At 38.5% G+C, this 14,493-nt stretch overlaps 1 protein-coding gene and 1 non-coding gene across 2 annotated transcripts in view; both read right to left on the bottom strand.

The window, feature by feature from the left end:
- Positions 1 to 14,493, bottom strand: part of TOP1 (DNA topoisomerase I) — an 87,559-nt gene that overhangs the window by 49,772 nt on the left and 23,294 nt on the right. The window contains exon 3 of the mRNA XM_052650418.1: positions 5,996 to 6,098. Coding sequence (XP_052506378.1) covers positions 5,996 to 6,098 — 103 coding nt within the window. The remainder of the gene's footprint in view (positions 1 to 5,995; positions 6,099 to 14,493) is intronic.
- LOC128058961 (U6 spliceosomal RNA) lies at positions 5,107 to 5,213 on the bottom strand. Its single transcript, XR_008200555.1, has one exon. It is a non-coding gene; the product is annotated as a U6 spliceosomal RNA (small nuclear RNA).

Here is a 14,493-nt window from a genome sequence, read left to right as displayed (position 1 = left end):
ATTGCTTTTCTATCTTCCCTGGATTTCCACAAATTTTTCACTCCACTCTGAGGGTCAGGTTTAAAAATGACAAGAGATGCATACAGTCAAAAGCTGGCAGGAGAAATTTTATGTTTCACATGTGATAGTCCTTTATTTTCTAAAATAAGCCCCCCCCCCACAACTGCTTTTAATGATGTTGTATATACGACAGGTCTAGTATTAAAGATAATTTATGCTAAGAATGCAACCTTTCAAGAGAAGTATCTGGGTGAAATCCTACAAGCTCAGTGATTCTTTAGGATCTAGTCAGAGCATTCCTTTTGTTTCTTTAGAGAGCATTTATATATTGCTTTAAGGCAATGGCACCCCACTCCAGTACTCTTGCCTGGAAAATCCCATGGACAGAGGAGCCTGGTAGGCTGCAGTCCATGGGGTCGCGAAGTCGGACATGACTGAGCGACTTGACTTCACTTCACTTTAAAGGACTGGAAGTGCTAAATATCAATGCTAACAGAAAAAAGCAGTATCAGAGACAAATAATAGAAGAAATTATTTTTATTTGATGTTGGTATAAATTTCCTATAGGCCAGATAGTCAGAGATGGGGTTTTCACAGGATCAGAATTTAATAATGTTAATACTTCTAGTGCCAAAACGTTTGGGGGTCTAAATCCCATCTGTCTCAGAAAGGCTTGTTTCCAATTCTCTGACACTCTAAGAATGCAGTACAATATTACTATGCAGGAAAAAGAGGCCTCCTGGACTTGGGTCCTAAGTGTAACCTAATGAAAAATCACTGATGCTAGGATCTAGCAGAGAAGGAAGGAATACAGAAACACATTACTGTAGAACTTGTTTCTTCATAATAGATGGCCACAAAAGTAGGCAGGGTTGATGAGCAAAGTTTTAAAATAGAGCATTTTGCAACAGAACATGCTAAATCTTAATTATTCTGGGCTTCAGAGGTGATTGAACAATCCTCAAGGATCCCTTAATGTGCTGAAGAAGAAAAAGAAACCCAAAACTTCCAGAAAGATCAGAAATCATTTAAAAAGGAACACGGTGTACAGGATTTTACTGGACCAAAACCAATACACTTGCTTTGTTGCAAAGCGGCAGTGTGTCAACAGAGGTCAAAACAGGAAGTACTTAAAAGTCTGCTTACAACACATCATCTGGTTAAACTGTCTTAAATTTACTCACATGTGAATTAGAGATCCAGGGCTAGATTTAGTCATGTGTAAACAAAACCTAGGGGCAGGTTCTTTCAATGCCCTTTGGCAAACAAGCTATTATTTTTCAAGTATTCTGATTAGAAAATAAAGAAAATATTAAAAAGCACGAAACTGCACAGAATAAACTCATGAATTTGCCTATCCTATAATCTTGGAAAAGTATGCTTTTAAGGAAGACAAGAAAGTCAGTTGAGGAAGGTTAAGTAAACTAGTCAACATCACAAGGCACTTAGGTGGAGAGACCAGAACCAGGAGACTTTCTTCTAGATAGACATAAGAAAGCCACTGTGGACTTCAAGAAAAAATGATGTCAGAATTACATCCTTGGGTTTCCCTGGTGTCTCAGTGGTACAGAATCTGCCTGCCAAAGCAGGAGACATGGGTTCAATCCCTGATCCGGGAAGATCCCACATGCCACGGAGCAACTAAGCCTGTGCGTCCCTCAACTACAGAAGCCCGCTCACCCTAAAGCCTGTGCTCCGCAACAAGAGAAGCCACTGCAATGAGGAGCCCGCGTACCACAAACAGAGAAAAGCCCACGCAAGTCCCAGCACCACCATAATTAAAAACTTTTAAAAATAAGATGAATAAAGCTTTAAAAAAAAAATTACATCCTAAAATTTTAAAAAAGATTTTGGTAAAACAGGGCCACTTCTACCTAATTATTTTCTTCCATCACAAATGGCAAATTATGGTTGGTGAAGTAAGATGTGTCAGAGAGAATAAGACATCCATTTTTAAAAGCTTATGGTTTAAACATTAACTTCTATCTTTTTAAAGTCTTTTTTGGGACAGATTTCAGGTAACATGAAAATTAGTTTTTCTTCATCTGATCCATGTGTAAGCATTTTCCTCAGATGATGAAGTTCTTCATAGTCAAGACTATCTCATATATTTTTGGCCCTTCACATTAACTAGCACATCAAAAATACGGGAAGAAAGATAAAAATTCTTGTTTGACGTGATCAGCAATTCTACTCCTAAGTATATACCCAAAAGAATTGAAAGCAGGGACTCAAGCAGACACTTGTACACCCAGGTGCATAGTAGCATTATACACAATAGCCAAAAGGTGGAAACAATCCAAGCATCCATCAACAGATCAAAGAATTTTTTTAAATGTGGTAGGCATGCAATGAAATATTATTCAACTATAAATAAGAATGGAATTCTGATATTCAATAAAATGGATGAACCTTGAAAACATTATGCCAAGGAAAATAAGCCAGACATAAAAAGGACAAGTACTTTATGACTCCCCTTACCTGAGGTAGCTAGAATGGGAAAATTCAGAGACCGAAAATAGATGCTGCTAAAGGGTAGGAGGAAGGGGCAATAAGGAGGGATTATTTAAGAAGTCAGAGATTATCTGGAATGATGAAGTTCTAAAGATGGATACTAGGGATGGTTGCACAATATAGTGAATGTCACTTCCCCCAAATGACAAACTTTATGTTATACATATTTCAGACAGAAACACACACAAAAAACGGTGTTTGAAATGTGGGATGGCCAAAGGGAACTCTGCTACAGAATAATGAGAATATGTGAAAAGGAGAGAGGCGATGGTAACTGGTGTAACCATAGGTCAACCACTCACTGATTCAATACATATATATTACTAAGAATCACCTGTCTGTCAGGTACTATACTAAGCCTGAGGACATACATGAATACAACAGAAGCCAATGTTCTTCCCAGGGACCATCAAGAGTCCAATGAATAGGTCACACAGAAAAGTAGAGAGACAATTACACCACCACGACAACTTGGTAATGGCTGTGAGAGGGATATACTCAAGGTGCCAGAGAAGACATAAAAATGGTACTTTAATATGGGGGTTGGGGGCGGGGGGAGACAGGCAGAAAAAGATACCTGAAAGAAGAACTCTAAGCTGCAACTAAAAGAATGTTATTAGGAGAGCAACAGTCTTTAAGAACCAGTAACAGCATATTTGAAAACCTAGACATATTCAGAAGACACTCTGTTTGAGGAACAGAAAAGCAGTTAAGGGAGACTGGAAATGGAAGGTGAGAGAAGGGTGAATCACAAGAGATGCAGCAGAGAAAGGCAACCAGACTGAGAATCACTCTGCGAACTGGAATGAGAAGATGAAAAAGGTAGCCAGCAAGTGGGAAGCCAGGGGAAGCTGGTTTCAAGAAGGCCTCAGCCCAGAATATGGTGTATCTTGGCGAATGTTCCACGTGTATTTTACTGCTGAGTGTAATAGTCTATAAATATCAACTAGATCAGGTTCATTGATAATATTTAAAGTCTTCCATATCCGTAATGATTCTCCCATCAATTGAGAAAGAGGTAGTAAAATCTAACTATAAATATTATTTCTCTTTGCAATTCTAACAGTTTTCACTTCATCTATTTTGAGACTCTAACTGATTATATTAACATTTATAACTGTTCATACTCTTTGCTACTGTTCACTCATGACCAACTCTTTGCGAACCCATGGACTTCAGTCCGCCAGGCTCCTCTGTTAATGGAATTTTCCAGACAATAATACTGGAGTGGGTTGCCATTTCCTACTCCAAAGGATCTTCCTGACCGAAGGATTGAACCTGCCTCTCTTGCACTGGCAGGCTGATTCTTTACCACTGAGCTACCAGGGAAGCTTTATAACTGTTATGTCCTCTTGATTAATTAGTCCCCTTTTTTATCATTATGAAATGAACTTCTTTATTCTCGGCAATAATCGCTGCTCTCAAATCTACGTAGATATTAATATTAGGAAGATGACTACAAACTGGAGAAAAGATGCATGTGAACTGGATTCAACTATTAGTACCTAAGACTCAATTTACTGGCTAACGGAAACTAGATGATCAAGTGACAAGGAATGAGCAAGTTGTGGGGAAAGACCACAGGAGTGGTAGATGATTCCTGAAGAAACAGCCTCACTGCAGAAAATGAATCTGGTTATTTTAATGATTCATAAAGACTTCTTCCTTTAAAATTTTCATTTAAAAAATTTTAATGATTATAAAGACAAAGAATTCACTTTATTGTGCCTCTTCCATAAGCCTCATTTTTAATAATTTTTAAAAATAAAAGTAGCATATATACAAAATGCAGAGTTCAAAGAGTTATCACAAAATAAAGCTACAATGTTATTACTACGAAAGTCAAGAAAAATACCACTGACACCACACCAGAAGTTCCCTCACACCATTCTACAACTGCTGCCTTTCCTTCCTCACCAAAGATGACCATGACCCTGGATTCTAAAGGTCTTGGTTAATTTTTGTTTCTGAATTTCAAACAAATTGAAGCATACATTATGTATTTTTTTGACTAGTTTCCTTCAATCAACACAGGTTTGTGGAAGTCACCTATGTTTATTACTTTCATATTTATTTATATATAGTATCCTAATATACCACACTTCATCCATTTCACTACTAACAGGCATTTGGGAGATTTTCACTTTGGGGTTATTAAAAATAATGCAGCTCTAAATAACTTTTTATCTGCCCTTTGGTACCCATATACACACATTTCTGTTGCAAATATACTCGGGAATGGAATTCTTAGGTTACAGGGTATACATATGGTAATTTTAGAAGACACAGCTAAGTAGTTTCCCCGAAATGATTCAACCATTTATAGTCCCACTAGAAACAGGATTACTCCACATCATTTGAAGGTCTTGGTATTAGCATTATTTTAATAATTAGTTATTATTACAATGTGTAGAATATTAAATTGTATTTTCCTAATTTTTTAAAAATTTTGATATGTTGGTATATTTTATTCTATCTTAAATTCTTAAACTGGTCTTGTGTTTGTACAACAGCACATACTCTTGTGAAACTATTTATATTTTGAAATTTTACTAGAAATGCTATCAGTTAATATTTGGGTTGATACAGCATAAAAATATGGAATGCTTCACAAATGTGTGTGTCACCCTTGTACAAGGGCCATGCTAATTTCCTCTGCATCATTCCAGTTTTAGTGTATGTGCCGCCAAAGCGAGCACTCCCTGATGAACATTGCTGAGCACCTAGTGTTTTCACTGGTCATTTGGATATCTTCTTTTGTGAAGAGCTTGCTCCATCCTCTCATGAATTTTTCTGCTGGATTATCTGTCTCATTTTATTTACTTGTAGATTTGTGTATACACTGGATAAAAACTTTTGACCATATATTTATGTTAAAAATATCTTGTCTATAGACAATAAGCCACCCTAATGAAGTAGTTCTAAGAGACTCTAGGTTGAAGGCACTTGCGCTTTAAGTTCCCTCCCACAAAATTTAGGTCATTATGGGAATATCATACAGCTTTCCCCCAACAACTGCTTTTAACTCAAAATGGAAGTTTAAGTCCTCATTTTCAATAAGTAGTCCTATACCCAAAGATACCATGTCTTTGGGCTTAACCACCTGCCACCTACACCAAAAAAAGGAGGCAAAACGAACAAGAAAACATCTTTCTGATCCCTCTTGGATCCCTGAGGGCAACACCTCTGAGTTTCATTTACACTGGTGGTCACTGGCTTTTGTGAGAACTGAACCCCTCTGGTAAACTGATGAAAGCTAGGAATGCTCACTTCAGGAATATCTCATATACCCAACCTTTTGTATATGATTTCAGGGACTAATAGACCATGGAAGGCTAAGTTAATAATTTTTAAACTTAAACCCTTTAAAGTACAGAAAGAAGAAAAATATCAATCAAATTAAGGTCCACTCCAAGTAAGCCAAGCCCACTTGCGTGATGAGGGACCCGAACGAAGAGGGGCCTGATGGTCCAGCCCTTACCTGTTGCTGTGCTTGGACTTCTCTCGGTCCTTCTCCTTGTCCTTCTTGTGCTCTCTGTGCCGGTGTTCTCGATCTTTATGCTTATCTTTGTGTTTATGAGAATCTGCAACCATAAGAGACGGGTCAGTTAAGAGGAGTCGTGAGCTATCTCCAGCCCATCTACCTTGATGAGCTGGTCAAGAAGCACAATGACAGGACTTAAACGGCATGGTAGCTATCTATAATAGCTTATTCCACTGGAGAAAAAGACTTCACAAACCAGCCCAGACAAGGTATCCCATCACCCTACGTCTAAAACCAAGGTATGTTACAAATAAGCAAGAAGCGAAGGGGAAGCCAATTCTACTGTAAAAGAAGGTAACAGTTTGGCGTTCTTCTCCCTAGACCTGGTACCAGGAAGACTAGGCCATAAACGATTCAAAGGATAAATCTTGAACACCACATCTCAAGATCAGATGGTTATCTATGTAACTTGTGGAAATCCAAACCTTAAGAGACACGAGTTTTTAAATCAACTTTAATGAAGTATAATTTCTACACAGTAAGCTACATTTCAAAGATACAGAGTAGTAAGTCCAGCAGACATATGCACAGACATAACCCCTACCACAATCAAAATTTAGAATTTTTCCATCATCCCTGGAAGTCTCCCTTGTGCCCATTTCCTAGTCAATCCCCATTTTTACCTCCAGCCTGAAGCAACCACTGATCCGCTAGTGCAATGGATTAGACTTGTCTAAATTTCTAGTTTCACATAAATGGAACTACAGGATATTCTCTTTTGAGTCTGATTTCTTTCACTCCACATATTTTTGTCATTCAACCATGTTGTTGGATATATCAGTAGTTGATTAGATTTTACTGGAATGGTAATCCATTGTTGGGATACACTGCAATTTATTTATCCATTCATCTGCTGATGGACATTTGAGCTATTTTCAGGCACTGGCTTTTTTATGAATAAATCTGCTATGAGCTTTCATATACAAGTCTTTGTGTAGACATGTTTTAATTTCTCTTGGGTATATACTTAATGATGAAGTTACAGGGTCACCTGTAAATGTATGTTTTACTTTACAGGAAACTGCCAAACTGTACTGCAAAGTGATTATACCATTATACAGTCCCATCAACAATGGATTAGAGTTCCAACTGCTACAAATTCTCACCAATATCTAATAAAATCAGTCTAATTTTAGCTATTCTAGCAGGTATGTAGTGGTATCTCACTGTGGTTTTAATCCAGTTTACTGATTAAAATGATGGGCATCTTTCCATATGCAGATTGGCCACTCATATCTTCTGTGGTAAAGTATCTCTTTAAGTCTTTCCTCCACTTAAAAAAACTTGTTTACCTTATTACTGCATTCTTTATTTGAATCCCTGGTGGCTTAGCGGTAAAGCATCCCCCTGCAATGCAGGAGATGAGGGTTCAATCCCTGGGTCAGGAAAATCCCCTGGAGAAGGAAATGGCAATCCACTCCAATATTCTTGCCTGGGAAGTATCATGGACAGAAGAGCCTGGTGGGCTACAGTCCGTGGGGTTGCAAAAGAGTTGGACACAACTTATCAACTACACCATCACCACCACAAGTTCTTTATATATCATGCATTACAATTTTTTGGTTAGACATGAGTATTGTGAATATTCTTTCTTCTAGGAGTTTTATACAGAGGTAAGAGGCAGGGAACATTTTTAAAATCTATAATGATGTACAGCACCATTTTTTGTTGTTGTTGTTTTAAAAGACTGCCTTTTCCCCACTGAACTGCCTTGGGCCTCTTAACTGGAAATGAAGTGACCATAAAATTGTAGATCTGTTACTAGACCCCAACACAGAGTGTATTAACTCCTAAAGCTTCAGAGGAGAGCTTTTTTTCAATAGTAATTTTGAGATCAGATAATATAAGTACTTTAACTTTGTACCTTTACAAAATTGTTTTGGCTATTCTATCTTCTGTATTTCCATATAAATTTTAGATTTAGTTGGTTGATTTCCTAAAGAAAAAAAAAGCCAGCTAGGAGTTTGTGTTCACAGAACAATTTGCAGAGATGTAACATCAAAATACTGTGTCCTTTGATCCATGAACATGGTATCTCTTTCTACTTTTTTAGGTTAGTGACTCTCAAATTTTAGTGTATCAGAATTAACCCAAAGGCAATGCAGCTCACTGGAGTCAGGCCACCTTAACGTTGACTGTGAATCAACTGGAAGTTTATGTATTCAATGCATGTGGTGGTTTTAAAATATGTCCAACAGATTCTTTGATACTCTTCCTTTCAAGTTATGGCCTAATTTCCTTCTCCTTAAGTATGGGCTAGATGTAGTGACTCACCCCTAAAAACAGGACAAAGTGGAAATGTCAGTGGGCAGCCCATCAAAGGCGTTAGATCTTTCTCCTTGCCCTGGGCGAAGACAGTTGCCACACTGTTAGGACACTCAAGCAGCCCTATGGAGAGGCCTATCTGGTGAGGAAGTGAAACTTCCTGCTAATAGTTATGTGTGTGAATGAACCACCTTGGAAGTGGGTCCTCTAGTCTTAGTTAAGCCTTCAGATGACTGCCAACTCAGACTCTGAGCCACAACCACCCAGCTAAGCTCTTCCTGGATTCCTGGTTCACATGAACTGTATGAGAAAACAAATGTTTGTTATTTAAGGTGCCAAATTTTGAGATAACATGTTTAATAACAACAGACAACTAACAATAATATACAGACAATGTGTGTATTCCACACTACTTCTTGCTCACCGCAAAAATAAATCACATTTGGCATAATCCATTAAGTATCTATTCTGTGCCAGGCCCTAGAGAAACAGAATTTGCATGACCATTCCCCTAGCTATAAGAAACTCTCATCTCACCGAGATGGGAAAATAAAAGCATGTGGTATCAGAACCCAATCTTTCACATAGCATAGAGAACCCATCAACTTCTGAAAATCTCAAGTCCAAAATTTTAAAATGCTGTCAATCTGATACAAAGCTGTTAGCCCCTGTTTACCTGATAATAATTAATACCCTGATTTCTTCTGCCCCCAACAAGTACTTACAGTTAAAATCATAATAATTGGCAAACCATGCCACTAGCACTACAACCAGAATGAAGCCTGTGTTGTTTGACTTTGTTTACAGGCCAGATTTAACAAACAAACAACAGAGCAGGAGCATCTGCTATTATGGCCCAAGGCTATGGCAGTAACGTAATTAAAAAAAAATATTCTGTGTATACAAACACATAAACATGTCTGAAAAAGACTAGAAGACAGACACCAAATGTTAAAAGTAGTCTGGGTGGTAAATTTATGAGTAACTTGAGTTTTTGTGTGTATACTTTGCCTTTTTTTTCCCCAATTTTTTCCCCAAGATGAGTCACTTTCATAATAAAAAATAGAAGTTAAAAAAATTACCAGGCTATAAAACTTTATGTTGACAAATACTGGTGTACACTAGGAAAAAGTAGTATTATTAACTCACTAAAAAGCTTTAAAGAAAAAGAAAACTAAGTAAAAGATATACTGAAAATAATTCCAGGTAGGTTTTAGATAACCAGTCTGCCAAGAACATTATTGTTTTAAGTGTGCAAAACTTCAAAGTTGATTTTTAAAGCCAAATCCCCAATTCTTTCAAAGCTATTGCTAATCTAAAAACATGAAACCAAAATGTCTGGTAAGAAACTTAAAAGCTGTAGCTGAAAATTCCACCAGTGCAAATAAGACCTAGGTCAAAGATCTGAACCCCAAGTGTCCCTATTAAAAAAAAAGTTATCACATGTCTACTACATGTTCAAATTGTGCTATGTGTGCTGAGACGGGTACAAAACCAACATATGTCAATGACTTTAAATATCCTAATAGCTGTAGTATAGTTCTACAGGGGAGGCTGGACCTTCTGAGGAGAAATGACAGGGGGGCAGAATGGAATTAGTTGATCTCCTGAACAACAAAAATGTGTAAACAAGCTAAATAACCAACAGAAAGGGAAACCATCAGAGTAGATCTGCACTAGGTAAACAGATGGATAGCTTTTATAGATGCATACAGACATACTTCCAGGTGAATGATGTCTGCAATTAGCTTTAAAATATTGTCAGCGCCCCCCACCACTGCAAAATGGGGGGATATGGGGATAGATAAAACAAGACTGGCATGAGGTTGATATTAATAGTTATTGAAGAGGCAGATAAGACACATGGGAGTTCGTTGTTATTACTCTATTTAAATAGGCTTGAAACTTCAGAATAAAAAGTTAAACACCTATTTTTAAGCTTTGTCCCTTCCAATCCCCTATTTTTTTCTTATTATATAAGGGTACGGCAAGAAGAAGACTAGCCTAGTCCAAGAGAGGATTTGTGTTAAGGAGCAGTAAGAGATAAAGCTTGATAAAATTAACCTAAGAGTCAGGGTGTCCTATTCTCAGGATGACAAGGAGCCACTTCAAGCAGAAAAGGAACAAAATGAAAGCCATACTTAAGGAAGATTAACTGAAGGGCAGTGTGGGTAGAAGGTAAAAGTAAGAGCAAAATAACTAGCTAGTGTTTTTGAAGCAATCTAGAAAAAAGTGATAGCAAAGAGACTAAGAAAAAAATGTAAAAACATGTTGAAAAAAATGGAAGTAGAATCCAGTTCTAGGAACTCATGGGATGTGTGATCAATAAACGCAGAAGTGTCAAAGAAGATTCAAAGACTCTAGGTCAAGGCGGCTAGAACAAGGTGCCTTAGAAGAAGACACAGGAAATCTGTGCAGGACAAAAATAAGGAAAACAAAAAGACTGAAGAAATGATGAAACTAACTCAAGTCCTGTTGTATTTAAGGCAACAGTGGGACATTTAAAAATGGTGGACAGAAGAGAAGTCAGTAAGTAGAAACTGAAGCCAATAAGAGCACAATGACGTATGTACCCCCACCATGGCGAAAATGTTTGCAGACAGCGTATTAATGGATTTGAAGATTACTTTTAGTACATACTCTTTCCCTTAACTGGAGTTCATCTAAGAATAGATATTATTAAAAATGTTTTGTAGAAAGGATCTTGCCACTTAATGCATCTGTTAAATGCAACAAGAATTGTGTTGATTTTGACTAACAGATTAGAAATGAAAGGCACAAGCCATTGCATATTCAGTTCAGTTCAGTTCAGTCACTCAGTCGTGTCTGACTCTTTGCAACCCCATGAATCGCAGCACACCAGGCATCCCTGTTCATCACCATCTCCTGGAGTTCACTCAGGCTCACGTCCATCGAGTCCGTGATGCCATCCAGCCATCTCATCATTGCATATTAAATCATTAGAAAACCTCATTCACCCTCCTGATAACAAATGTTTCAAATCCTAGAATTCAAATATATAAATAAGATGAAGACACAGGAGGAAGACCACTGAAATCCTTGAGAAGACAGAAGACATTAACAACTAATTCCTTTCACTCTAACTTAAGGATAGATATGTAAATGAATAAAGCTAGAGAACAGCAATCAACATATTTTGTTACAGTTATCTAAGGTGTTCCTAAGGTCAACAATGTTCTGTGGTAAGTGAAGTGAAGTGGCTCAGTTGTGTCCGACTCTTCGCGACCCCATGGACGGTAGCCTACCAGGCTCCTCCCTCCATGGGATTCTCCAGGAAGAGGACTGGAGTGGGTTGCCATTTCCTTCTCCAGGGGATCTAAAGAGACTTCCAAATGACAAAAGAGGTTAAGTATCTGTGTCTTCCCCAGTTGCAAGAATAGTTGTTAGATATCACTACAAACTTCCAGATGTGTAAGATGGATTCAGAAAAGGCAGAGGAACCAGAGATCAAATTCCCAACATCCGCTGGATCATTGAAAAAGCAAGAATGTTCCAGAAAAACATCTACTTCCGCTTTATTGACTATGCCAAAGCCTTTGACTGTGTGGATCACAATGAACTGTGGAAAATTCTTAAAGAGATGGGAATACCAGACCCCCTGACCTGCCTCCTGAGAAATCTGTATGCAGGTCAGGAAGCAACAGATAGAACTGGACATGGAACAACAGACTGCTTCCAAATCAGGAAAGGAGTATGTCAAGGCTGTATATTGTCACCCTGCTTATTTAACTTACATGCAGAGTACATCATGCAAAATACTGGGCTGGATGAAGCACAAATGGAATCAAGATTGCTGGGAGAAATATCAATAACCTCAGATATGCAGATGACACCACCCTTATGGCAGACAGTGAAGAAGAACTAAAGAGCCTCTTGATGAAAGTGAAAGAGGAGAGTGAAACAGTTGGCTTAAAACTCAATATTCAGAAAACTAAGATCATGGCATCTGGTCCCATCACTTCATGGGAAATAGATGGGGAAACAATGGAAACAGTGATAGACTGTTTTTTTGGGGGGCTCCAAAATCACTGCAGATGGTGACTGCAGCCGTGAAATTAAAAGACACTTATTCCTCGGAAGAAAAGTCATGACCAACCTAGAGAGCATATTAGAAAGCAGAGTTTGCCAACAAAGGTCCGTCTAGTCAAAGCTATGGTTCTCCCAGTAGTCATGTATGATGTTAGAGTTGGACTATAAAGAAAGCTGAGCACCGAAGAATTGATGCTTTTGAACTGTGGTGTTGGAGGAGATTGTTGAGAGTCCCTTGGACATGAAGGAGAGCCAACCAATTCATCCTAAAGGAAATCAGCCCTGAATATTCACTGGAAGGACTTCTGCTGAAGCTGAAACTCCAATACTTTGGCTACCTGATGTGAAGAAATGACTCACTGGAAAAGACCCTGATGTTGGGAAAGACTGAAGGCGGGAGGAGAAGGGGATGACAGAGGATGAGATGGTTGGATGGCATCACCAACTCAATGGACATGAGCTTTAGTCGTCTCCAGGAGTTGGTGATGGACAGGGAAGCCTGGCGTGCTGCAGTCCATGGGGTTGCAAAGAGTCAGACACGACTGAGTGACTGAATTGAACTGAACTGACCACTACAAAATGACTTGATGGATAATGTGCAAAATCAAACAGCAAAAAACCAACAACCTTGTACTACTAGATTTAGAATTAGACTCAGCATTAATTCAGTTTACAACCATTTAAAATGTGTTCTTAAATCCAAAGCATCCTCCTCTAGCCTCATCAAGACACTCTCCCCTCAAGGGGTTTACAATCCAAGAAGATAATCCAGATAGGAACCCAACACAGCCAACAGTAAACAAGAGAAAAGGGGCACTACTACCTGCTAGAGTACTCAAACTGTCTCATTCAATTTTCTTACTACTCTTATAATAAGAAAATATTCCCATTTCACACAAGACCAATAGTATCTCTTTCTAAGGGTACATTCTGCACAAGGTAGTATGTTTATGTATTATCTCCAGTTTTCACAACTCTGAGCAGTACTGATTTTACCAAATCTAATACACATTTTTGCTTAACATCTCTGAAAAAGTGCATACAGTTCATATAACCCCCATAGAGGGGGAATCTGGTAATATTCAGCAGAACTAAATTATTAATACATACTAACTTTTGACCCTGGGCTTCCCAGGTGGTAAAGTGGTAAAGAACCTGCCTCCCAGTGCAGGAGACATAAAAGGTGTGGGTTCAATCCCTGGGTGAGAAAGATCCTCTGGAGGAGGATGGCAACCCACTCCATCCAGTATTCTTGCCTGGAGAATGCCATGGACAGAGGAGCCTGGCGGGCTACAGTCCTGTATAGGATCACAAAGAGTCAGACATGCCTGAAGTGACTTAGCATGCACACATACATCTTTTGACCCAGCAAGCCATATCTAGGAATGTAGCCTGAAGATACAATTTGAAGGTAGAAAATTTATGCTGGTCTATGTATATATGAAGGCAGAGCAAATTAGGTCAGTAGAGAAGAAATTTTTAATTTTAGACTTGCTGGAATGGATTAAAATTCCTTTCCTTCCTCCCCAAATCTCAAATGTCAAACGACCTTAAAGCAACAGTGTTTATACTGCATCATGATGTTCCTACATTTAAAAAGGTAATAGACATTTTCCTAAATGTCTGTACATGAGACATGTGCCATTACCTCTGGCTCTTACACGATGGCAGAATTTTCAAGTTTTCTGCCCTGCTGTTATTTCTCAGAAAGAGTAGCGGCAGTACGATTATGGGTATTTTGAAAAATAGTATTAAGAGTAAAAATAATGAATCTGGGTTACCTGCCTCCTTTGTTTCCAAGTGAAAAGTTATATACTGAGGAGAAACAATTCCACTAGAGAACAGAAATAAAAAGCTTAGGATCCAAGAGGGAAGAGAAGTATTTAACATAGACTTTCTGGAGGAGGAAGGACTTCCCAGGTTGCTCAGTGTTAAAGACCTGCCTGCTGAAGCAGGAGGTGCGGGTTCAACCCCTGGGTCGGGAAGATCCCCTGGGGAAGGAAATGGCAACCCACTCCAGCATTTTTGCCTAGAAAATTCCACAGACAAAGGAGCCTGGTGGGTACAGTCCATGGGGTGGCAATGAGTTGAACACAACTAAGCAACTAAGCACACACAGA

The sequence above is a fragment of the Budorcas taxicolor genome, chromosome 13 (assembly GCF_023091745.1).
Source record: "Budorcas taxicolor isolate Tak-1 chromosome 13, Takin1.1, whole genome shotgun sequence".
NCBI classification, from domain to species: Eukaryota; Metazoa; Chordata; class Mammalia; order Artiodactyla; family Bovidae; genus Budorcas; species Budorcas taxicolor.
This window is presented reverse-complemented; position numbering and strand designations above follow the sequence as displayed.